At 47.8% G+C, this 25808-nt stretch overlaps 1 protein-coding gene across 3 annotated transcripts in view; it reads left to right on the top strand.

Annotated features, from left to right (window-relative positions):
• The window catches only part of LOC106565713 (SLIT-ROBO Rho GTPase-activating protein 2), a 206072-nt gene that overhangs the window by 149847 nt on the left and 30417 nt on the right, over window positions 1–25808 (top strand). For 2 of the 3 annotated variants that reach the window (XM_045691853.1, XM_045691851.1), the window contains exons 7-17: window positions 1313–1441; window positions 2990–3220; window positions 13846–13947; window positions 15088–15285; window positions 15596–15680; window positions 16190–16217; window positions 16560–16590; window positions 17739–17799; window positions 21154–21231; window positions 21405–21539; window positions 22058–22163. In XM_045691853.1, the coding sequence (XP_045547809.1) occupies window positions 1313–1441; window positions 2990–3220; window positions 13846–13947; window positions 15088–15285; window positions 15596–15680; window positions 16190–16217; window positions 16560–16590; window positions 17739–17799; window positions 21154–21231; window positions 21405–21539; window positions 22058–22163 (1184 nt within the window). The remainder of the gene's footprint in view (window positions 1–1312; window positions 1442–2989; window positions 3221–13845; window positions 13948–15087; window positions 15286–15595; window positions 15681–16189; window positions 16218–16559; window positions 16591–17738; window positions 17800–21153; window positions 21232–21404; window positions 21540–22057; window positions 22164–25808) is intronic. The other variant, XM_045691852.1, reaches the window with a different exon arrangement.

Here is a 25808-nt window from a genome sequence, read left to right as displayed (position 1 = left end):
TGTTCTGCGGCTTGCAAGCCTCCCCCTTTTTCCTCCAAACATAACGATGGTCATTATGGCCAAACAGTTTCATCAGACCGGAGGACATTTCTCCAAAAAGTACGATCTTTGTCTCCATGTGCAGTTGCAAACCGTAGTCTGGCTTTTTTATGGCGGTTTTGGAGCAGTGGCTTCTTTCTTGCTGAGCGGCCTTTCAGGTTATGTCGATATAGGACTTGTTTTACTGTGGATATAGATACTTTTGTACCTGTTTCCTCCAGCATCTTCACAAGGTCATTTGCTGTTGTTCTGGGATTGATTTGCACTTTTCGCACCAAAGTACGTTCATCTCATCTCTTCCTTCCTGAGAGGTATGACAGCTGGGTGGTCCCATGGTGTTTATACTTGCGTACTATTGTTTGTACAGATGAACGTGGTACCTTCAGGTGTTTGGAAATTGCTCCCAAGGATGAACCAGACTTGTGGAGGTCTACAATGTTTTTTCTGAGGTCTTGGCTGATTTCTTTTGATTTCCCCATGATGTCAAGCAAAGAGGCAATGAGTTTGAAGGTAGGCCTTGAAATACATCCACAGGTACACCTCCAATTGACTCAAATGATGTCAATTAGCCTATCAGAAGCTTCTAAAGCCATGACATCATTTTCTGGAATTTTCCAAGCTGTTTAAAGGCACAGTCAACTTAGTGTATGTAAACTCCTGACCCACTGGAATTGTGATACAGTGAATCATAAGTGAAATAATCTGTCTGTAAACAGTTGTTGGTAAAATTACTCGTGTCATGCTCAAAGTAGATGTCCTAACCGGCTTGCCAAAACTATAGATTGTTAACAAGAAATTTGTGGAGCGGTTGAAAAATGAGTTTTAATGACTCCAACCTAAGTGTATGTTAACTTCCAACTTCAACTGTACCTGCATGTGTATGCCTGCATGTGTGTGTTGTTCATGAATGATGTATGAGGTTGTAACTGGCTTAAAGCTCTAGCCATGTTCTACTACAGTGGGGGCTCTGTCAGAGAGACAAGACCCTACCACTGGCCTTACGATTATCTACCAGTATAGACCATGTTCTCTCTCAATCCTGTTATCTCTCTTTCCCACTCTCACTCCCCCTCTCTCTCTTCCTCTCTCTTTCTCCCTCTTTCTCCTCTCACTCCCTCTCTCTTTCTCCCTCTATCTCCTCTTTATGTCCTGTCTTTCTCCCTCTCTCCTCTCACTCTCCCTCTCTCGTTCTTTCTCTCTGTCTCTCTCTCGTTCTCCCCCTCTCTCTCTCGTTCTCTTTCACCCTCCCTCTCTCTCTCTGTGTCCCTCTCAGAGGCAGGCTAAGTACACAGAGAACAAGCTGAAAGCAATCAAGGCGAGGAATGAGTACCTGCTGGCTCTGGAGGCTACGAACAGCTGTGTCTTCAAATACTACATCCACGACCTGTCTGATATCATCGACGTGAGTACACACACACACACACACACACACACACACACACACACACACACACACACACACACACACACACACACACACACACACACACACACACACACACACACACACACACACACACACACACACACAACCTGTTGGACATGGTAAAAATAAATACATACTCCAGCAGTCTTTCTGGGGCCAGAGAACAACTGATTATGTAGTCCCACATCCATCTCACCCCACCACCTCTCCCTGCAGCACGTAGACCTGTCAGCCTTAACTCAACTTAACAAGGCCTACTACAAGCAGAGCAGGGCTCTCCCCTCATCCCCCATCATCCTTACTCCCCCTCATCCCTTCTTTCACACTGACAGGACTCTCCCTCTCTACACCCTCCTCCCTCATCCTTCTCTTCCTCCCTCTCTCCCCTGACCCTTAACAAGGACCACTGACAGGACTCTCCCTCTCTACACCTTCCTCCCTCATCCTTCTCTTCCTCCCTCTCTCCCCTGACCCTTAACAAGGACCACTGACAGGACTCTCCCTCTCTACACCCTCCTCCCTCATCCTTCTCTTCCTCCCTCTCTCCCCTGACCCTTAACAAGGACCACTGTCAGGACTCTCCCTCTCTACACCCTCCTCCCTCATCCTTCTCTTCCTCCCTCTCTCCCCTGACCCTTAACAAGGACCACTGTCAGGACTCTCCCTCTCTACACCCTCCTCCCTCATCCTTCTCTTCCTCCCTCTCTCCCCTGACCCTTAACAAGGACCACTGTCAGGACTCTCCCTCTCTACACCTTCCTCCCTCATCCTTCTCTTCCTCCCTCTCTCCCCTGACCCTTAACAAGGACCACTGTCAGGACTCTCCTCGTCTTCTGTTTCCTCCTCCTCTCCCCTCTGGTCTCATTACTGTAGTCTGCCCTCTACTATAGACTGAGAGACTGTGGGTTAGCCTTTGGCTTTATGAACAGGAATGATGATGATTGATGAAGTACTTCTAATGCTCCTTCACTCATTCTGTCTGAAGGGTTAGCATGTAGCATACCTTCACTCATTCTGTCTGAAGGGTTAGCATGTAGCATACCTTCACTCATTCTGTCTGAAGGGTTAGCATGTAGCATACCTTCACTCATTCTGTCTGAAGGGTTAGCATGTAGCATACCTTCACTCTCATTAATGATGGTGTAGCATGTACTGTAGTATGTACTGTAGCATGTACTGTAGTATGTACTGTAGCATGTACCGTAGTATGTACTGTAGTATGTACTGTAGCATGTACTGTAGCATGTACTGTAGTATGTACTGTAGTATGTACTGTAACATGTACTCTAGCATGTACTGTAGTATGTACTGTAGTATGTACTGTAGCATGTACTGTAGCATGTACTGTAGTATATACTGTAGCATGTACTGTAGTATGACGTCCATGGGAATATGGGAATATCTCATTGCCTAAGACGTATTGCGTTGATTTTAACCATGCCTTTGTAAGCATCTCTTTGAATTAAACAACCCACTCTCTCTCTCTCTTTCTCTCCCCTCTTCCCCCCTCCCTCCCTCTGTTAGTGCTGTGACCTGGGCTACCATGCCAGTCTCCACCGTGCGTTGCGGACCTACCTGTCAGCCGAGATGAACGTGGAGGCGTCTAAACACAGTGGGCTGGAGGGCCTGGAGGGGGCAGCAGAGAGCCTGGAGCCCAACGGGGACAAGCAGAGACTGATGGAGACCTACAACAACGTCTTCTGTCCCCCCATGCGCTTCGACTTCCAGTCACACATGGGAGACACGGTACGGGGGGTTAGTAAGTGTGTGTCTGTGTGTGTGTGTGTGTGTGTGTGTGTGTGTGTGTGTGTGTGTGTGTGTGTGTCTGTGAGCTTAAATCAATTGTGTGTCTATCTATCTCTTTCTCTCGCCCTCTCTCTATCCCTCTATCTATCTCTAGCTCTCTCTGTCCCTCTATCTCTCTCTCTGTCCATCTCTATCCCTCTATCTCTCTCTCCCTCTCTCTGTCCATCTCTCTCTCTCCCTCCCTCTCAAATCAAATCAAATCAAATTTATTGGTCACATACACATGGTTAGCAGGTGTTAATGCAAGTGTAGCGAAATGTTTGTGCATCTAGTTCCGACCATGCATTAATTCTAACAAGTAATATAACCTAACAATTTCACAACAACTACCTTATACACACAAGTGTAAAGGAATGAATACGAATATGTACATAAAAATATATAAATGAGTGATGGCCAAACGGCAGAGGCAATATGCAGTAGATGGTATAGAGTACAGTATATACACAGGGGCGAAAATCTGATATCAACTTTGGAGGGGACAATTACATGAAATTTTCTCAAGAGCAATTCCTGAGGGGGACACTAAAAGTAGTGCTGTAACACATAGCCTACATTGTAATATGGTAAATGTATATTGAGGAACCAAAGAAATAAGGTGTTTGCCGTACTCCTAACTACCGGTACCCAAAACTACACAACTAATCACAACAGCAAAACCATTGCCTTTAACAAATCTTAGTAAAGTCACCAGTTTAAGTTTAGAGTGGGGGTATCCATGGCATTTTCCAATTATGTTCCTATTTTACAAGTCAAAAAAATGGAGAACCTTTCATAATGTTGCCAAACAAAGACTCAACAAACTTACCTGAGACTCCCTGTCTCTGCCAGTCTGTCCCTGCATATCTGTCCCCAACTCTGCTGTCTGTGTGCCATCTGTTGCCTGCTCTGCCTAATGACATCATTGTGAAACATTTCCATTAGAATTTCATTTCTTTCTTATGACCATTTTATCAACTAGTCTTTGAGATATTAGGCTACTAGGGTTCTTACTATGCGTTTTGGTGTATTGAAAAATACTCTGATGTCCGTCTTTTATTTTTCTGCCATTTTTCTACCTGGCTGGCTGGCTACACACACACACAGTGTGTAGGTTATTTACAGTAGGAGATGGGCTTCTATCATCTTCAATCATTCTATTTGGGCTTCGATCTAAAAGGTAGCTAGCAAATGTGAAACGGATTAAAATGACAAGAGTTGACAGCTGTATGAGTTCACCATTTACACAACATATGCTGTAACCTTTTGTAATTTTAATAGTTTGTTTCATATTGGCTGGCTTCCAACAATAGCTGAATTTGCAAAGCTAGCGAGCACCAATTCAGTTTCAGTGGTGTTTGCTATAATCTTTGCTACCCGGGTTAAATAAAGGTGAAATAAAATAAATAAATAAAAGTTCCCTTGCGACAATTTAGCTTTTGCAACGAGACCATTAAATATATTTAAGACAATGGTAGAAGAGAGTGTAGTTCTGTTCAGTTTGGATTTCAGTTTATCGCTAACCTTATCACAGGGACTTTGAAGCACTAACTTACATCATCTGCATGCTGATCTTGGAATAAATTGACGATAGCAAAGATTCCATCTTTGACGACGCCACATAAATGGAATAGGTACTAGCTAGCTTAATAGTTAATATTTGTGCGCTAGCTCTGCATATTCAGCTAGTGTGTGTGCGCGATTGACTGGATTAACCTCACGTCAGTTACGTGCATTGAGTGCCTTTCAGACAGTAGATACGACCTCTCTGTTACCTAGCAAGCTAAGGAACTGGCAGTGGATCAAACCATTGTGAGGCAAAGGGTGGGGGGGTCGCAGTCTTTTGAAACTTAAAAACTCGCTATTAAGTGTCTATAATCAGCACAATTGCTTTCATTGCGTATTATTAATATTATTTAAATTACATAGTTATGTTTCAGTGATATATTGGGGGGGGACAAATCATATTTTTCCCAGGATGGGGGGGTCGTGTGTCCCCCGGGATTTCCGCCCCTGTATATCCATATGAGATGAGTAATGTAGGGTATGAAAACATTACATGAAGTGGCATTGTTTAAAGTGGCTAGTGATACATTTAATTACATCAGATGGCAAGATGCAGTAGATGGTATAGCGTACAGTATATATATAAGAGATGAGTAATGTAGGGTAAGTAAACATTATATAATATAAAGTGGCTAGTGATAAATTGAATACATCAATTTTACCATTATTAAAGTGGGTGGAGTTGAGTCAGTATGTTGGCAGCAGCCACTCAATGTTAATGATGGCTGTTTAGCAGTCTGATGGCCTTGAGATAGAAGCTGTTTTTCAGTCTCTCAGTCCCCGCTTTGATGCACCTGAACTGACCTCGCCTTCTGGATGGTAGCGGGGTGAACAGGCAGTGACTCGGGTGGTTGTTGTCCTTGATGATCTTTTTGGCCTTCCTGTGACATCGGGTGGTGTAGGTGTCCTGGAGGGCAGGTAGTTTGCCCCCGGTGATGCGTTGTACAGACCTCACTACCCTCTGGAGAGCCTTCCGGTTATGGGCGGAGTAGCTGGCGTACCAGGCGGTGATACAGCCCGACAGGATGCTCTCGATTGTGCATCTGTAAAAGTTTGTGAGTGTTTTTGGTGACAAGCCAAATTTCTTCAGCCTCCTGAGGTTGAAGAGGCGCTGCTGCGCCTTCTTCACCACGCTGTCTGTGTGGGTGGATCATTTCAGTTTGTCCGTGATGTGTACGCCGAGGAACTTAAAACTTTCCACCTTCTCCACTACTGTCCCGTCAATGTGGATAGGGTGCTGCTCCCTCTGCTGTTTCCTGAAGTCCATGATCATCTCCTTTGTTTTGTTGACATTGAGTGAGAGGTTATTTTCCTGACACCACACTCCGAGTGCCCTCACCTCCTCCCTGTAGGCCGTCTCGTCGTTGTTGGTAATCAAGCCTACCACTGTAGTGTCGTCTGCAAACTTGATGATTGAGTTGGAGGCGTGCATGGCCACGCAGTCATGGGTGAACAGGGAGTACAGGAGAGGGCTGAGAACGCACCCTTGTGGGGACCCAGTGTTGAGGATCAGCGGGGTGGAGATGTTGTTACCTACCCTCACCACCTGGGGGCGGCCCGTCAGGAAGTCCAGGACCCAGTTGCACAGGGCGGGGTCGAGACCCAGGGTCTCGAGCTTAATGACGAGTTTGGAGGGTACTATGGTGTTAAATGCTGAGCTGTAATCGATGAACAGAATTCTTACATAGGTATTCCTCTTGTCCAGATGGGATAGGGCAGTGTGCAGTGTGATGGCGATTGCATCGTCTGTGGACCTATTGTGACGGAAAGCAAATTGGACTGGGTCTAGGGTGTCAGGTAGGGTGGAGATGATATGATCCTTGACTAGTCTCTCAAAGCACTTCATGATGACAGAAGTGATTGCTACGGGGCGGTAGTCATTTAGCTCAGTTACCTTAGCTTTCTTGGGAACAAGAACAATGGTGGCCCTCTTGAAGCATGAGGGGACAGCAGACTGGGATAAGAATTTATTGAATATGTCCGTAAACACACCAGCCAGCTGGTCTGCGCATGCTCTGAGGATGCGGCTGGGGATGCCGTCTGGGCCGGCAGCCTTGCGAGGGTTAACACGTTTAAATGTTTTACTCACGTTGGCTACAGTGAAGGAGAGCCCGCAGGTTTTGGTAGCGGGCCGTGTCAGTGGCATTGTATTGTCCTCAAAGCGAGCAAAAAAGTTGTTCAGTCTGTCTGGGAGCAAGGCATCATGGTCCGCGACGGGGCTGGTTTTTCTTTTGTAGTCCGTGATTGACTGTAGACCCTGCCACATACCTCTCGTGTCTGAGCCGTTGAATTGCGACTCCACTTTGTCTCTGTACTGACGCTTAGCTTGTTTGATTGCCTTGCGGAGGGAATAGCTACACTGTTTGTATTCGGTCATGTTTCCGGTCACCTTTCCCTGATTAAAAGCAGTGGTTCGCACGTTCAGTTTTGCGTGAATGCTGCCATCAATCCACGGTTTCTGGTTGGGGAATGTCTTAATAAACGCTGTGGGTACAACATCACCGATGCACTTGTTAATGAACTCGCACACCGAATCAGCGTATTCGTCAATGGTGTTGTTCGACGCAATGCGGAACATATCCCAGTCCACGTGATCGAAGCAATCTTGAAGCGTGGAATCCGATTGGTCGGACCAGCGTTGAACAGACCTGAGGGCGGGAGCTTCCTGTTTTAGTTTCTGTCTATAGGCTAGGAGCAACAAAATGGAGTCGTGGTCAGCTTTTCCGAAGGGAGGGCGGGGGAAGGCCTTATATGCGTCGCGGAAGTTAGAATAACAATGATCCAGGGTTTTACCAGCCCTGGTTTCACAATCGATATGCTGATAGAATTTGGGGAGCCTTGTTTTCAGATTAGCCTTGTTAAAATCCCCGGCTACAATAAATGCAGCCTCAGGATATATGTTTTCCAGTTTACATAGAGTCTATGTCCATCTCTCTATCCCTCTATATATATCTCTCCCCCTCTCCCTCCCTCTCTCCCTCCCTCTCTCTATCCCTATCTATCTATCTATCTATCTATCTATCTATCTATCTATCTATCTATCTATCTATCTATCTATCTATCTATCTATCTATCTATCTATCTATCTATCTCTCTCAATTCAATTCAGTTCAAGGGGCTTTATTGTCATGGGAAACATATATTAACATTGCCAAAGCAAGTGAAGTAGATAATAAACAAAAGTGAAAGAAACAATAAAAATGAACAGGAAACATTACACTCCCAGAAGTTCCAAAAGAATAAAGACATTACAAATGTCATATTATGTCTATATACAGTGTTATAACCATGTACAAATGGTTAAAGTACAAAAGGGAAAATAAATATGGGTTGTATTTTCAATGGTGTTTGTTCTTCACTGGTTGGCCTTTTCTTGTGGCAGCAGGTCATACATCTTGCTGCTGTGATGGCACACTGTGGTATTTCACCCAGTAGATATGAGAGTTTATCAAAATCGGATTTGTTTTCAAATTCTTTGTGGATCTGTGTATTCTGAGGAAATATGTGTCTCTAATATGGTCTTACATTGGGCAGGAGGTTAGGAAGTGCAGCTCAGTTTCCACCTCATTTTGTGGGCAGTGTGCACATAGCATGTCTTCTCTTGAGAGCCAGGTCTGCCTACGGCGGCCTTTCTCAATAGCAAGGCTATGCTCACTGAGTCTGTACGTAGTCAAAGCTTTCCTTAAGTTTGGGTCAGTCACAGTGGTCAGGTATTCTGCCACTATGACCTCTCTGTTTAGGGCCAAATAGCATTCTAGTTTGCTCAGTTTTTTTGTTAATTCTTTCCAATGTGTCAAGTAATTCTATTTTTGTTTTCTCATGATTTGGTTGGGTCTAATTGTGTTGTTGTCCTGGGGCTCTGTGGGGTGTGTTTGTGTTTGTGAACAGAGCCCCAGGACCAGCTTGCTTAGGGGACTCTTCTCCAGGTTCATCTCTCTGTAGGTGATGGCTTTGTTATGGAAGGTTTGGGAATCGCTTCCTTTTAGGTGGTTGTAGAATTTAACGGCTCTTTTCTGGATTTTGATAATTAGCGGGTCTCGACCTAATTCTGCTCTGCATGCATTATTTGGTGTTTTACGTTTTACACGGGGGATATTTTTGCAGAATTCTGCATGCAGAGTCTCAATTTGGTGTTTGTCCCATTTTGTGAATTATTGGTTGGTGAGCGGACTCCAGATCTCACAACCATAAAGGGCAACTGATTCAAGTATTTTTAGCCAGATCTTAATTGGTATGTTGAATTTTCAATTTCAATTGAAGGGGCTTTATTGGCATGGGAAACATATGTTAACATTTCCAAAGCAAGTGAAGTAGATAATAAACAAAAGTGAAAGAAACAATAAAAATGACCAGTAAACATTACAATCACAGAAGTTCCTGTAACGAGTGAGCTGAGAGTCGGGAAGCAAGTTCAGGGAGTGAGTGTTTTAATAAATAAACAAAACAATTAACACAAACAACACACCGACATGAAACAGAGTCAATAACACCTGAGGAAAGACCCAAGGGGAGTGACAGATAGGGAAGATACTCAAGGGGGTGATGGAGTCCAGGAAGGTGTCATGAGGTGCTGGTGGGCTTGACGATGGTGACAGGTGTGTGGGATAATCAGCAGCCTGATGACCTAGAGGCAGGAGAGGGAGTATACATGACAGTTCCAAAAGAATAAAGACATTTCAAATGTCATATTATGTATATATGCCGTGTTTTAACGATGTGCAAATGGTTAAATGGGGGTTGTATTTACAATGGTGTTTGTTGTTCTCTCTCTGTCCATCTCTCTCTCTCTCTAGATGGGGGTAGTATGTGGATCTCAGCTGTAAACATATTGTCTGTCTCTCTCTCTAGATGGGGGTAGTATGTGGATCTCAGCTGTAAACATATTGTCTGTCTCTCTCTCTAGATGGGGGTAGTATGTGGATCTCAGCTGTAAACATATTGTCTGTCTCTCTCTCTAGATGGGGGTAGTATGTGGATCTCAGCTGTAAACATATTGTCTGTGTCTCTCTCTAGATGGGGGTAGTATGTGGATCTCAGCTGTAAACATATTGTCTGTATCTCTCTCTCTAGATGGGGGTAGTATGTGGATCTCAGCTGTAAACATATTGTCTGTGTCTCTCTCTAGATGGGGGTAGTATGTGGATCTCAGCTGTAAACATATTGTCTGTATCTCTCTCTCTAGATGGGGGTAGTATGTGGATCTCAGCTGTAAACATATTGTCTGTATCTCTCTCTCTAGATGGGGGTAGTATGTGATCTCAGCTGTAAACATATTGTCTGTATCTCTCTCTCTAGATGGGGGTAGTATGTGGATCTCAGCTGTAAACATATTGTCTGTATCTCTCTCTCTAGATGGGGGTAGTATGTGGATCTCAGCTGTAAACATATTGTCTGTATCTCTCTCTCTCTAGATGGGGGTAGTATGTGGATCTCAGCTGTAAACATATTGTCTGTGTCTCTCTCTCTAGATGGGGGTAGTATGTGGATCTCAGCTGTAAACATATTGTCTGTGTCTCTCTATCTAGATGGGGGTAGTATGTGGATCTCAGCTGTAAACATATTGTCTGTCTCTCTCTCTAGATGGGGGTAGTATGTAGATCTCAGCTGTAAACATATTGTCTGTATCTCTCTCTCTCTAGATGGGGGTAGTATGTGGATCTCAGCTGTAAACATATTGTCTGTGTCTCTCTCTAGATGGGGGTAGTATGTGGATCTCAGCTTTAAACATATTGTCTGTATCTCTCTCTCTAGATGGGGGTAGTTTGTGGATCTCAGCTGTAAACATATTGTCTGTGTGTCTCTCTCTCTCTAGATGGGGGTAGTATGTGGATCTCAGCTGTAAACATATTGTCTGTATCTCTCTCTCTAGATGGGGGTAGTATGTGGATCTCAGCTGTAAACATATTGTCTGTGTCTCTCTCTAGATGGGGGTAGTATGTGGATCTCAGCTGTAAACATATTGTCTGTGTCTCTCTCTCTAGATGGGGGTAGTATGTGGATCTCAGCTGTAAACATATTGTCTGTGTGTCTCTCTCTCTCTAGATGGGGGTAGTATGTGGATCTCAGCTGTAAACATATTGTCTGTCTCTCTCTCTAGATGGGGGTAGTATGTGGATCTCAGCTGTAAACATATTGTCTGTGTCTCTCTCTAGATGGGGGTAGTATGTGGATCTCAGCTGTAAACATATTGTCTGTGTCTCTCTCTCTAGATGGGGGTAGTATGTGGATCTCAGCTGTAAACATATTGTCTGTCTCTCTCTCTAGATGGGGGTAGTATGTGGATCTCAGCTGTAAACATATTGTCTGTATCTCTCTCTCTCTAGATGGTGGTAGTATGTGGATCTCAGCTGTAAACATATTGTCTGTCTCTCTCTCTAGATGGGGGTAGTATGTGGATCTCAGCTGTAAACATATTGTCTGTGTCTCTCTCTAGATGGGGGTAGTATGTGGATCTCAGCTGTAAACATATTGTCTGTATCTCTCTCTCTAGATGGGGGTAGTATGTGGATCTCAGCTGTAAACATATTGTCTGTATCTCTCTCTCTAGATGGGGGTAGTATGTGGATCTCAGCTGTAAACATATTGTCTGTATCTCTCTCTCTAGATGGGGGTAGTATGTGGATCTCAGCTGTAAACATATTGTCTGTCTCTCTCTCTAGATGGGGGTAGTATGTGATCTCAGCTGTAAACATATTGTCTGTATCTCTCTCTCTAGATGGGGGTAGTATGTGGATCTCAGCTGTAAACATATTGTCTGTGTCTCTCTCTCTAGATGGGGGTAGTATGTGGATCTCAGCTGTAAACATATTGTCTGTATCTCTCTCTCTAGATGGTGGTAGTATGTGGATCTCAGCTGTAAACATATTGTCTGTGTCTCTCTCTCTCTAGATGGGGGTAGTGTGTGGATCTCAGCTGTAAACATATTGTCTGTCTCTCTCTCTAGATGAGGGTAGTATGTGGATCTCAGCTGTAAACATATTGTCTGTCTCTCTCTCTAGATGGGGGTAGTATGTGGATCTCAGCTGTAAACATATTGTCTGTGTCTCTCTCTAGATGGGGGTAGTATGTGGATCTCAGCTGTAAACATATTGTCTGTGTCTCTCTCTCTAGATGGGGGTAGTATGTGGATCTCAGCTGTAAACATATTGTCTGTCTCTCTCTCTCTAGATGGGGGTAGTATGTGGATCTCAGCTGTAAACATATTGTCTGTGTCTCTCTATCTAGATGGGGGTAGTATGTGGATCTCAGCTGTAAACATATTGTCTGTCTCTCTCTCTAGATGGGGGTAGTATGTAGATCTCAGCTGTAAACATATTGTCTGTATCTCTCTCTCTAGATGGGGGTAGTATGTGGATCTCAGCTGTAAACATATTGTCTGTGTCTCTCTCTAGATGGGGGTAGTATGTGGATCTCAGCTTTAAACATATTGTCTGTATCTCTCTCTCTAGATGGGGGTAGTTTGTGGATCTCAGCTGTAAACATATTGTCTGTGTGTCTCTCTCTCTCTAGATGGGGGTAGTATGTGGATCTCAGCTGTAAACATATTGTCTGTATCTCTCTCTCTAGATGGGGGTAGTATGTGGATCTCAGCTGTAAACATATTGTCTGTGTCTCTCTCTAGATGGGGGTAGTATGTGGATCTCAGCTGTAAACATATTGTCTGTGTCTCTCTCTCTAGATGGGGGTAGTATGTGGATCTCAGCTGTAAACATATTGTCTGTGTGTCTCTCTCTCTCTAGATGGGGGTAGTATGTGGATCTCAGCTGTAAACATATTGTCTGTCTCTCTCTCTAGATGGGGGTAGTATGTGGATCTCAGCTGTAAACATATTGTCTGTGTCTCTCTCTAGATGGGGGTAGTATGTGGATCTCAGCTGTAAACATATTGTCTGTGTCTCTCTCTCTAGATGGGGGTAGTATGTGGATCTCAGCTGTAAACATATTGTCTGTCTCTCTCTCTAGATGGGGGTAGTATGTGGATCTCAGCTGTAAACATATTGTCTGTATCTCTCTCTCTCTAGATGGTGGTAGTATGTGGATCTCAGCTGTAAACATATTGTCTGTCTCTCTCTCTAGATGGGGGTAGTATGTGGATCTCAGCTGTAAACATATTGTCTGTGTCTCTCTCTAGATGGGGGTAGTATGTGGATCTCAGCTGTAAACATATTGTCTGTATCTCTCTCTCTAGATGGGGGTAGTATGTGGATCTCAGCTGTAAACATATTGTCTGTATCTCTCTCTCTAGATGGGGGTAGTATGTGGATCTCAGCTGTAAACATATTGTCTGTATCTCTCTCTCTAGATGGGGGTAGTATGTGGATCTCAGCTGTAAACATATTGTCTGTCTCTCTCTCTAGATGGGGGTAGTATGTGATCTCAGCTGTAAACATATTGTCTGTATCTCTCTCTCTAGATGGGGGTAGTATGTGGATCTCAGCTGTAAACATATTGTCTGTGTCTCTCTCTCTAGATGGGGGTAGTATGTGGATCTCAGCTGTAAACATATTGTCTGTATCTCTCTCTCTAGATGGTGGTAGTATGTGGATCTCAGCTGTAAACATATTGTCTGTGTCTCTCTCTCTCTAGATGGGGGTAGTGTGTGGATCTCAGCTGTAAACATATTGTCTGTCTCTCTCTCTAGATGAGGGTAGTATGTGGATCTCAGCTGTAAACATATTGTCTGTCTCTCTCTCTAGATGGGGGTAGTATGTGGATCTCAGCTGTAAACATATTGTCTGTGTCTCTCTCTAGATGGGGGTAGTATGTGGATCTCAGCTGTAAACATATTGTCTGTGTCTCTCTCTCTAGATGGGGGTAGTATGTGGATCTCAGCTGTAAACATATTGTCTGTCTCTCTCTCTCTAGATGGGGGTAGTATGTGGATCTCAGCTGTAAACATATTGTCTGTGTCTCTCTCTAGATGGGGGTAGTATGTGGATCTCAGCTGTAAACATATTGTCTGTGTCTCTCTCTAGATGGGGGTAGTATGTGGATCTCAGCTGTAAACATATTGTCTGTGTCTCTCTCTAGATGGGGGTAGTATGTGCCCAGCAGCCGTTAGAAGGGGAGTTACTCCAGAGGTGTCAGCAGCTGCAGTCCCGTCTCTCCACCCTCAAGATTGAGAATGAGGAGGTGAGACCTGCACTCCTCTCACCTCATCACTCCAACATTTAATCCCCTCACCCCCATCTCTCACCTCATCACTCCAACATTTAACCCCCTCACCCCCATATCTCACCTCATCACTCCAACATCTAACCCCCTCACCCTCACCGCATCATTCCAACATTTAACCCCCTTACCCCATCTCTCACCTCATCACTCCAACATTTAATCCCCTCACCCCCATTTCTCACCTCATCACTCCAACATTTAACCCCCTCACCCCCCATCTCTCACCTCATCACTCCAACATCTAACCCCCTCACCCTCACCGCATCATTCCAACATTTAACCTCCTCACCCCCATCTCTCACCTCATCACTCCAACATTTACACCCCTCACCCCCCATCTCTCACCTCGTCACTCCAACATCTAACCCCCTCACCCTCACCGCATCATTCCAACATTTAACCTCCTCACCCCCATCTCTCACCTCATCACTCCAACATTTAACCCCATCACCCCAATCTCTCATGTCCTCACTCCAACATTTAACCCCCTCATCCCCATCTCTCAACTCATCACTCCAATATTTAACCCCTCACCCCTATCTCTCACGTCCTCACTCCAACATTTAACCCCCTCACCCTCAATCTCTCATCTCATCACTCCAAAATCTAACTCCCTCACCCCCATCTCTCACCTCATCACACCAACATTTAACCCCCTCACCCCCCATCTCTCACCTCATCACTCCAACATTTAACCCCCTCACCCCCCATCTCTCACCTCATCACTCCATCATTTAACCCCCTCATCTCTCACCTCATCACTCCAACATTTAACCCCCTCACCCCCCATTTCTCACCTCATCACTCCAACATTTAATCCCCTCACCCCCCTGACAGTTGTTAGTCATCTATGTCTGCCCACTCACACATATTACACCCACAATTGATTTCACCCACTGCTGTTGACAGAGTTTGACACCATCATTCTATCTCTCTCTCTCGCTCGCTCTCTCTCTCACCCCCTCTCCCCTCTCTCTCTCGCTCAACCCCCTCTCTCCTCCTCTCCCCCTCTCCCCCTCCCTTTCTCCTCCCCTCCCTCTCTTTCTCTCCCCCCTCTCTCTATTTTTCTCCCCCCTCTCTCTCTCTCTCTCTCTCTAGGTGAAGAAGACTATGGAGGCCACTCTGTCAACCATCCAGGACATGGTCACCGTGGAGGACTATGAGGTCAGCGAGTGTTTCCACCACAGCAACTCCATGGAGTCGGTCAAGTCCACCATGAGCCAATCATTCCTCAGCAAACCCAGCCTGGCCAAGAGACGGGCCAATCAACAGGAAACGGAGCAGTTCTACTTCACGGTGAGGACCAATCACAGAGCAGAGATGTGTTATGGGGACACATTCAGGAAGGGTCAGTGAGGACCAATCACAGAGCAGAGATGTGTTATGGGGACACATTCAGGAAAGGTCAGTGAGGACCAATCACAGAGCAGAGATGTGTTATGGGGACACATTCAGGAAGAGTCAGTGAGGACCAATCACAGAGCAGAGATGTGTTATGGTGACACACACACATCCGCTCCCTAAGGCGGGGTCAGTGATGTCATGATGATACACACTCAATCATTGTGCACAGTAGCTAACTTCTCTCTGTCTCTGTATGTTGTAGAAACTGAAGGAGTTTCTGGAGGGGCGGAACCTGATCACCAAACTGGAGGCCAAACATGACTTGATCCAGAAGACCCTGGGAGAGAGTGAGTCACACACAGTCACATACACAGTCCACTGCATGTTTGTAACTGAGGATGTCACTGGGAGGTGTAGGCCGGAGCAGGCCCCAGAGAGGCCCCAGAGACACAGGAAGGGCCACACTGGGGAGCAGGATGGGCAGTGGGGGATAGGATGTGTGTGTTGCACTGCAGGCCCATCTGTGGATGTAACTGTAGGTTGGGGAGGGAGATCCTCTGGGATGTGTGTAGCGAGAGCCACACAGGACAATCACTGAGAAGTGTGTGCATGTAAGCGTTTGTGTTAGCGTGTGTGTTAGCGTGTGTGTTAATGTGTGTTTGTGTATTTCAGGGGAAGTCTGTCACAGTTTGTGTCCAGCTGTGGCCCTTTCCTTCTGTCTCCTGTTCCTGCTATAACTAACTGTCTCTCTTTCTCTCTCTCTCTCTCTCTCTCTCTGTGCTCTCTCTCCCTCCCTCCTATTCTCTCTGCGCTCTCTCTCTCCCCTCCCCCTCTTCCTGTGTCTTCCCTGCTTTAGGTCAGAAGACTGACTGTTGCCTTGCCAGGTAGGTGTGGTAAACAAACACACACACGTACCATTAGAAGATTCAATAGTAGGCTCTAAGGTCTGTTTGACTGCTACAAGGGTGTGTTTATGGGTACATACTCATTCTAATATTGCTGTGTGTGTGTGTGTGTGTGTGTGTGTGTGTGTGTGTGTGTGTGGTTTGTGTGCATGAGTTCACATAGATCATTTCCAGAGTTGTGTATAAATAGTATCTCTCTCTGGAGGTGTAATGACAGAGCAATGCTTTTCTTTCTTTCTGTCTTTCTGTCTTTCTTTCTTTCTCTCTGGTGTCTCTCTCCCTCCCCTTCTCTCTCTCTTTCCCTCTCTTCCTCCTCTCCAGTGACAGGAGGAACTCTGCACTACGGAATCAGGTAATTTCTCTCTCCATTCAGAGTGTGGTTTCCTATGTGTACGTCTCTCTCTCTCTCTCTCTCTCTCTCTCTCTCTCTCTCTCTCTCTCTCTCTCTCTCTCTCTGTGTGGTTTAACCTTTTACCTGGAGAAACTGTCCACTGCTCTGTAGTGTTATGCTCCAGCCCCGTCTTTCTTATGCTAGGTCTACAGACTACACTATCTGAAACAGGTCTATTATACCATGTGGTGAGTGTAGCTAGCGCCCCTAGTGGGAGCCTTGTTATGATCCTCTGCTGTCACACCTCTGTCCAGAGATCCAACAGCAGGCAGCTTCTGAACAGCGTACAACCGCACTGATACACACAGACATGTAACACACACACACACACACACACACACACACACACACACACACACACACACACACACACACACACACACACACAGACAACACACAGACACCACACAGAGAACGTTTCCCAGATTCCCTGCCCTCGTCAGATAGTGATCTGTGGAAAACATAAACAAAGGGAATAGGGAAAAAGTTGTCTCCTAGCAACAGCTGGCTTCTGTATTCCCGCGCTTCCCCCTCCGATGTCTTTTCTTCCTTGATGTGTGTGTGGTTCAAGCAGGTCTGAATCCTTTTCTATGTGCTGTGTGCCGAATTGGATATGTGACTCTTGTATCCGTGTGTAAATAATGTTCTCCCTGTCTGAACTCTGTCTCAACACTGGCTACTGTACATACTGCTCTCCATCCCTCTCTCCCCTCCTCCTCCCCGCTGTCCTACAGAGGGAAATGGTCAGGGAATGCTCTCCATCCCTCTCTCCCCTCCTCCTCGCCGCTGTCCTACAGAGGGAAATGGTCAGGGAATGCTCTCCATCCCTCTCTCCCCTCCTCCTCGCCGCTGTCCTACAGAGGGAAATGGTCAGGGAATGCTCTCCATCCCTCTCTCCCCTCCTCCTCCCCGCTGTCCTACAGAGGGAAATGGTCAGGGAATGCTCTCCATCCCTCTCTCCCCTCCTCCTCCCCGCTGTCCTACAGAGGGAAATGGTCAGGGAATCCTCTCTTCTCCCTCTCCATCCCCCTTTCCCCTCCCCCCTACTGGTTACCTGGGCCGTGTATTCTATGCTCCTCTAATCCTCCTCTTCTCTCCTCCTCTCTCAGGAGGCTGGCCAGGTCATCCCTCTGATGGTGGAGAGCTGTATCCGCTTCATCAGTCGCCATGGTGAGGCCGCCCTGTCTCTGTTTCCTGGGCTAAGGATTGGCTGTGTCTCTGCCTGTGTGGATGGATTTTCTTGTTGTTGGCTTTGCAGAGGCAAAATAATTTTTTGAATAGAATAATCTTAAGTATGGTGAATTTGCAATATAAATGATTGAAACACAACAGAAGAATGAAGGGCCTGTGTCTGTCTGTTGTCTAGAAGATCAGTAACACCCCCCTCTCTCTCTCTCTCTCTCTCTCGCTCTCTCGCTCTCTCTCGCTCTCGCCCCCTCTCGCTCTCGCCCCCTCTTCTCTCTCTCTACCCCCTTCTCTCTCTCTACCCCCTTCTATCTCTCTACCCCCTTCTATCTCTCTCTACCCCCTTCTCTCTCTCTACCCCCTTCTCTCTCTCTACCCCCTTCTCTCTCTCTACCCCCTTCTCTCTCTCTACCCCCCTCTCTCTCTCTACCCCCTTCTCTCTCTCTCTACCCCCTTCTCTCTCTCTACCCCCTTCTATCTCTCTCTACCCCCTTCTCTCTCTCTACCCCCCCCTCTCTCTCTCTACCCCCTTCTCTCTCTCTCTACCCCCCTTCTCTCTCTCTACCCCCTTCTCTCTCTCTCTCTACCCCCCTTCTCTCTCTCTACCCCCTTCTCTCTCTCTACCCCCCTTCTCTCTCTCTACCCCCTTCTATCTCTCTCTACCCCCCTTCTCTCTCTCTACCCCCCCTCTCTCTCTCTACCCCCTTCTCTCTCTCTCTACCCCCTTCTCTCTCTCTCTCTCTCTACCCCCTTCTCTCTCTCTCTCTCTCTTCTCTCTCTCTCTCTCTCTCTCTCTCTCTCTCTCTCTCTCTCTCTCTCTCTCTCTCTCTCTCGCTCTACCCCCTTCTCTCTCTCTCTTCTCTCTCTCTCTCTCTCTCTCTCTCTCTCGCTCTCTCTCTCGCTCTACCCCCTTCTCTCTCTCTCTACCCCCTTCTCTCTCTCTCTACCCCCTTCTCTCTCTCTCTTCTCTCTCTCTCTCTCTCTCTCTCTCTCTCGCTCTCTCTCTCGCTCTACCCCCTTCTCTCTCTCTCTACCCCCTTCTCTCTCTCTCTCTCTACCCCCTTCTCTCTCTCTCTACCCCCTTCTCTCTCTCTACCCCCTTCTCTCTCTCTCTACCCCCTTCTCTCTCTCTCTACCCCCTTCTCTCTCTCTACCCCCTTCTCTCTCTCTCTCTCTCTCTTCTCTCTCTCTCTCTCTCTCTCTCGCTCTCTCTCTCGCTCTACCCCCTTCTCTCTCTCTCTACCCTCTTCTCTCTCTCTCTACCCTCTTCTCTCTCTCTCTACCCCCCTCTCTCTCTCGCTCTCTCTCTCTCTACCCCCCTTCTCTCTCTCTCTACCCTCTTCTCTCTCTCTCTACCCCCTTCTCTCTCTCTCTACCCCCTTCTCTCTCTCTACCCCCTTCTCTCTCTCTCTCTCTCTACCCCCTTCTCTCTCTCGCTCTCTCTCTCACTCTACCCCCTTCTCTCTCTCTCTACCCCCTTCTCTCTCTCGCTCTCTCTCTCGCTCTACCCCCCTTCTCTCTCTCTCTACCCCCTTCTCTCTCTCTCTCTCTCTACCCCCTTCTCTCTCTCTACCTCTCTCTCTCTCTCTCTACCCCCTTCTCTCTCTCTCTACCCCCTTCTCTCTCTCTACCCCCTTCTCTCTCTCTACCCCCTTCTCTCTCTCTCTACCCCCTTCTCTCTCTCTCTACCCCCTTCTCTCTCTCTACCCCCTTCTCTCTCTCTCTCTCTCTTCTCTCTCTCTCTCTCTCTCTCTCGCTCTCTCTCTCGCTCTACCCCCTTCTCTCTCTCTCTACCCTCTTCTCTCTCTCTCTACCCTCTTCTCTCTCTCTCTACCCCCTCTCTCTCTCGCTCTCTCTCTCTCTACCCCCTTCTCTCTCTCTCTACCCTCTTCTCTCTCTCTCTACCCCCTTCTCTCTCTCTCTCTCTCTACCCCCTTCTCTCTCTCTACCTCTCTCTCTCTCTCTACCCCCTTCTCTCTCTCTCTACCCCCTTCTCTTCTCTCTCTTCCCCCTTCTCTCTCTCTACCCCCTTCTCTCTCTCTACCCCCTTCTCTCTCTCTACCCCCTTCTCTCTCTCTCTCTCTCTACCCCCTTCTCTCTCTCGCTCTCTCTCTCGCTCTACCCCCTTCTCTCTCTCTCTACCCCCTTCTCTCTCTCGCTCTCTCTCTCTCTCTACCCCCTTCTCTCTCTCTACCCCCTTCTCTCTCTCGCTCTCTCTCTCGCTCTACCCCCTTCTCTCTCTCTCTACCCCCTTCTCTCTCTCGCTCTCTCTACCTCCTTCTCTCTCACTCTCTCTACCTCTCTCTCTCTCTCTCTACCCCCTTCTCTCTCTCTCTACCCCCCTTCTCTCTCTCTCTACCCCCTTCTCTCTCTCTCTACCCCCTTCTCTCGCTCTCTCTCTCTCTCGCTCTCTCTCGCTCTCGCCCCTCTTCTCTCTCTCTCGCCCCTCTTCTCTCTCTCGCCCCCTCTTCTCTCTCTCTCTCTCTCTCTCTCGCTCTCTCTCTCGCTCTCGCCCCCTCTTCTCTCTCTCTCTCTACCTCTCTCTCTCTACCCCCTTCTCTCTCTCTCTACCCCCTTCTCTCTCTCTCTACCCCCCTCTCTCTCTCGCTCTCTCTCTCTCGCCCCCTTTTCTCTCTCTCTCTCTCTCGCTCCCTCTTCTCTCTCCCGCCCCCTCTTCTCTCTCTCGCCCCCTCTTCTCTCTCTACCCCCTTCTCTCTCTCTCTACCCCCTTCTCTCTCTCTCTACCCCCTTCTCTCTCTCTCTACCCCCCTCTCTCTCTCGCTCTCTCTCTCTCTCTCTCTGCCCCCTTTTCTCTCTCTCTCTCTCTCTCTCTCTCTCTCTCTCTCTCTCTCTGCCCCCTCTTCTCTCTCTCTCGCCCCCTCTTCTCTCTCTCTCGCCCCCTCTTCTCTCTCTCTCGCCCCTCTTCTCTCTCGCCCCCTCTTCTCTCTCTCGCCCCCTCTTCTCTCTCTCGCCCCCTCTTCTCTCTCTACCCCCTTCTCTCTCTCTCTACCCCCTTCTCTCTCTCTCTACCCCCCTTCTCTCTCTCTCTACCCCCTTCTCTCTCTCTCTACCCCCCTTCTCTCTCTCTACCCCCTTCTCTCTCTCTCTACCCCCTTCTCTCTCTCTCTACCCCCTTCTCTCTCTCGCTCTCTCTACCTCTCTCTCTCTCTCTCTACCCCCCTTCTCTCTCTCTCTACCTCTCTCTCTCTCTACCCCTTCTCTCTCTATCTACCCCCTTCTCTCTCTCTCTACCCCCTTCTCTCTACCCCCTTCTCTCTCTCTCCCCCTCTCTCTCTCTCCCCCTGTCTCTCTCTCGATCGCTTCACCCTCTGTCTGCAGGTCTGCACCATGAGGGCATCTTCAGAGTGTCTGGCTCTCAGGTGGAGGTCAATGACATCAAGAACGCCTTTGAGAGAGGTAAGACTACACTACCCAGAAAGCCCAGCACCTGCCATAGCATAAACAGAAAGACCGGCTTATCTCACACAATATTCCTTTACCCCCCCATATCATTCTGCTTCTTTCTTCCCCCACCCGATCTTTCTCTCTTTCATATTCTCTCTGTCTTTCTTCCCCCACCCCATCTGTAGGTGAGGACCCGTTGGCAGGAGATCAGAATGATCATGACATGGACTCCATCGCTGGCGTTCTAAAGCTCTACTTCAGAGGACTGGACCACGCCCTCTTCCCCAAGGAAGTCTTCCATGACATCATATCCTGTGTCTGTGAGTCTCCGCCAGAGCCACGCCTTTTACATTATCTTACTATATACTGTCCAGAGTGGTGTGTGTGTGTGTGTGTGTTAATGTGTGTTTGTGTATTTCAGGGGAAGTCTGTCACAGTTTGTGTCCAGCTGTGGCCCTTTCCTTCTGTCTCCTGTTCCTGCTATAACTAACTGTCTCTCTTTCTCTCTCTCTCTCTCTATCCCTCATATTCTCCCTGCTCTCTCTCTCTCTCTCCCTGCGCTCTCTCTCTTTTTCTCTCTCTCGCTCTCTCTTTCTCCCTCTCTCATATTCTCTCTCTCTCTCACTCTCTCTTTCTCCCGCCCTCATATTCTCCCTGCACTCTCTCTCTTTCTCTCTCTCTCTTTCTCCCTCTCTCATATTCTCTCTCTCTTTCTCCCTCCCTCCCTCCCTCAAATTCTCTCTCTTTCTCCCTCCCTCATATTGTCTCTGTGTGTGTGTGTGTGTATTGTGCGATGTGTGTGTGTGTGTTAACCCTTTGTGTGTGTGTACTGTTTCAGCAATGGAGAACCTGCAGGAGAGGGCTGTCCACATCAGGAAGGTTCTGCTGACTCTGCCCAGCAACACTCTCATCATCATGAGATACCTGTTCGCCTTCCTCAACCAGTGAGTAACACTGTACTAACGCTACTACAACGCTACTTGAACATTACTACAGCTCCATCTGAACCAGTGAGTAACACTGTACTAACGCTACTACAACGCTACTTGAACATTACTACAGCTCCATCTGAACCAGTGAGTAACACTGTACTAACGCTACTACAACGCTACTTGAACATTACTACAGCTCCATCTGAACCAGTGAGTAACACTGTACTAACGCTACTACAACGCTACTTGAACATTACTACAGCTCCATCTGAACCAGTGAGTAACACTGTACTAACGCTACTACAACGCTACTTGAACATTACTACAGCTCCATCTGAACCAGTGAGTAACACTGTACTAACGCTACTACAACGCTGCTTGAACATTACTACAGCTCCATCTGAACCAGTGAGTAACACTGTACTAACGCTACTACAACGCTACTTGAACATTACTACAGCTCCATCTGAACCAGTGAGTAACACTGTACTAACGCTACTACAACGCTACTTGAACATTACTACAGCTCCATCTGAACCAGTGAGTAACACTGTACTAACGCTACTACAACACTACTTGAACATTACTACAGCTCCATCTGAACCAGTGAGTAACACTGTACTAACGCTACTACAACGCTACTTGAACATTACTACAGCTCCATCTGAACCAGTGAGTAACACTGTACTAACGCTACTACAACGCTACTTGAACATTACTACAGCTCCATCTGAACCAGTGAGTAACACTGTACTAACGCTACTACAACGCTACTTGAACATTACTACAGCTCCATCTGAACCAGTGAGTAACACTTTACTAACGCTACTACAACACTACTTGAACATTACTACAGCTCCATCTGAACCAGTGAGTAACACTTTACTAACGCTACTACAACACTACTTGAACATTACTACAGCTCCATCTGAACCAGTGAGTAACACTGTACTAACGCTACTACAACGCTACTTGAACATTACTACAGCTCCATCTGAACCAGTGAGTAACACTAGTGGTGATCCCACCGCTGACTGCAGTTCCAGCCACTGACTTAGCCACTGGTTACATAAACCCAGTCAAAACTTCTCCTTCCTCCCTCCATGGTTTCTCCAGCCAGTGGTGTGTGTGTGTGTGTGTGTGTGTGTGTGTGTGTGTGTGTGTGTGTGTGTGTGTGTGTGTGTGTTTTCCCAGGCTGGTATGAATGGCTGCTCTATGTCTGTCCGTCCTTACAGTTCTCCCCTGGGTCCTAAAGGACACCAGACGTGCCAGAATCACCCTTTACTAATGCTACTACTACTACTACTACAACACACACATACACACACACACATACACACACACACACACACACACACACACACACACACACACACACACACACACACACACACACACACACACACACACACACACAGACCAAGCTACAGACTTGACTTCTAATGCTCCTACCACCACACAGACACACCTCACATAGGCCAGATCTAATTGAGTCTTAGCTTTGATGACTGAACCCTCCACTCTGTGGGGACGAAGGTTTAGAGAGAGAGAGAGAGAGAGACAGAGAGAGAGAGAGACAGAGAGAGAGGGAGAGAGAGGGAGAGAGAGAGAGAGAGAGAGAGGAGTGTAACTTGAGAGGTAGGTTTCAGTGTTCCCGAGAGACCACATCATAAATCCAGTTTGGAGCTGGTCCATTTGTTCCAAGTGATTTAACATGACCCCCAACACACCTAACCCTATCTATCCCCCAGGTCTCATCCTCTGCTCTCTCTGTCACATACCTCCATAACTCACACACACCATGACAGGGGATGTCTCAGAGGTCTGAGGTTGTGGTCAAACTGTCTACCTTTGTCCCCGGGAGTGAACTCATTCACGCAATAAATGATGGTGGAAACTCCCTTTAAAGCACCAATCAAATGCATTCTTTATTAAGGGGTGTGGAATAGAAAGACAAGCAGGCTAAAGAGGTTATGAGCTGCCTGAGAGCTTTATAGATGAACCATTGTGTGTGTGTGTGTGTGTGTGTGTGTGTGTGTGTGTGTGTGTGTGTGTGTGTGTGTGTGTGTGTGTGTGTGTGTGTGTGTGTGTGTGTGTGTGTGTGTGTGTGTGTGTGTGTGTGTTTGCGCGTGTTCAGGTTTAACCCTTCCCAATAACCTCCTGTCCTCTCTCCCCAGCCTGTCCCAGTACAGTGACCTCCTGTCCTCTCTCCCCAGCCTGTCCCAGTACAGTGACCTCCTGTCCTCTCTCCCCAGCCTGTCCCAGTACAGTGACCTCCTGTCCTCTCTCCCCAGCCTGTCCCAGTACAGTGACCTCCTGTCCTCTCTCCCCAGCCTGTCCCAGTACAGTGACCTCCTGTCCTCTCTCCCCAGCCTGTCCCGGTACAGTGACCTCCTGTCCTCTCTCCCCAGCCTGTCCCGGTACAGTGACCTCCTGTCCTCTCTCCCCAGCCTGTCCCGGTACAGTGACCTCCTGTCCTCTCTCCCCAGCCTGTCCCAGTACAGTGACCTCCTGTCCTCTCTCCCCAGCCTGTCCCAGTACAGTGACCTCCTGTCCTCTCTCCCCAGCCTGTCCCGGTACAGTGACCTCCTGTCCTCTCTCCCCAGCCTGTCCCGGTACAGTGACCTCCTGTCCTCTCTCCCCAGCCTGTCCCAGTACAGTGACCTCCTGTCCTCTCTCCCCAGCCTGTCCCAGTACAGTGACCTCCTGTCCTCTCTCCCCAGCCTGTCCCAGTACAGTGACCTCCTGTCCTCTCTCCCCAGCCTGTCCCAGTACAGTGACCTCCTGTCCTCTCTCCCCAGCCTGTCCCAGTACAGTGACCTCCTGTCCTCTCTCCCCAGCCTGTCCCAGTACAGTGACCTCCTGTCCTCTCTCCCCAGCCTGTCCCAGTACAGTGACCTCCTGTCCTCTCTCCCCAGCCTGTCCCAGTACAGTGACCTCCTGTCCTCTCTCCCCAGCCTGTCCCAGTACAGTGACCTCCTGTCCTCTCTCCCCAGCCTGTCCCAGTACAGTGACCTCCTGTCCTCTCTCCCCAGCCTGTCCCAGTACAGTGACCTCCTGTCCTCTCTCCCCAGCCTGTCCCAGTACAGTGACCTCCTGTCCTCTCTCCCCAGCCTGTCCCAGTACAGTGACCTCCTGTCCTCTCTCCCCAGCCTGTCCCGGTACAGTGATCTCCTGTCCTCTCTCCCCAGCCTGTCCCGGTACAGTGAGGACAACATGATGGATCCCTATAACCTGCTGTCCTCTCTCCCCAGCCTGTCCCAGTACAGTGACCTCCTGTCCTCTCTCCCCAACCTGTCCCAGTACAGTGAGGACAACATGATGGATCCCTATACCCTGCTGTCCTCTCTCCCCAGCCTGTCCCGGTACAGTGAGGACAACATGATGGATCCCTATAACCTGCAGTCCTCTCTCCCCAGCCTGTCCCAGTACAGTGACCTCCTGTCCTCTCTCCCCAGCCTGTTCCAGTACAGTGAGGACAACATGATGGATCCCTATAACCTGCTGTCCTCTCTCCCCAGCCTGTCCCGGTACAGTGAGGACAACATGATGGATCCCTATAACCTGCTGTCCTCTCTCCCCAGCCTGTCCCGGTACAGTGAGGACAACATGATGGATCCTTATAACCTGCTGTCCTCTCTCCCCAGCCTGTCCCGG

Source organism: Salmo salar, chromosome ssa12 (assembly GCF_905237065.1).
Source record: "Salmo salar chromosome ssa12, Ssal_v3.1, whole genome shotgun sequence".
NCBI lineage: Eukaryota > Metazoa > Chordata > Actinopteri > Salmoniformes > Salmonidae > Salmo > Salmo salar.
This window is presented reverse-complemented; position numbering and strand designations above follow the sequence as displayed.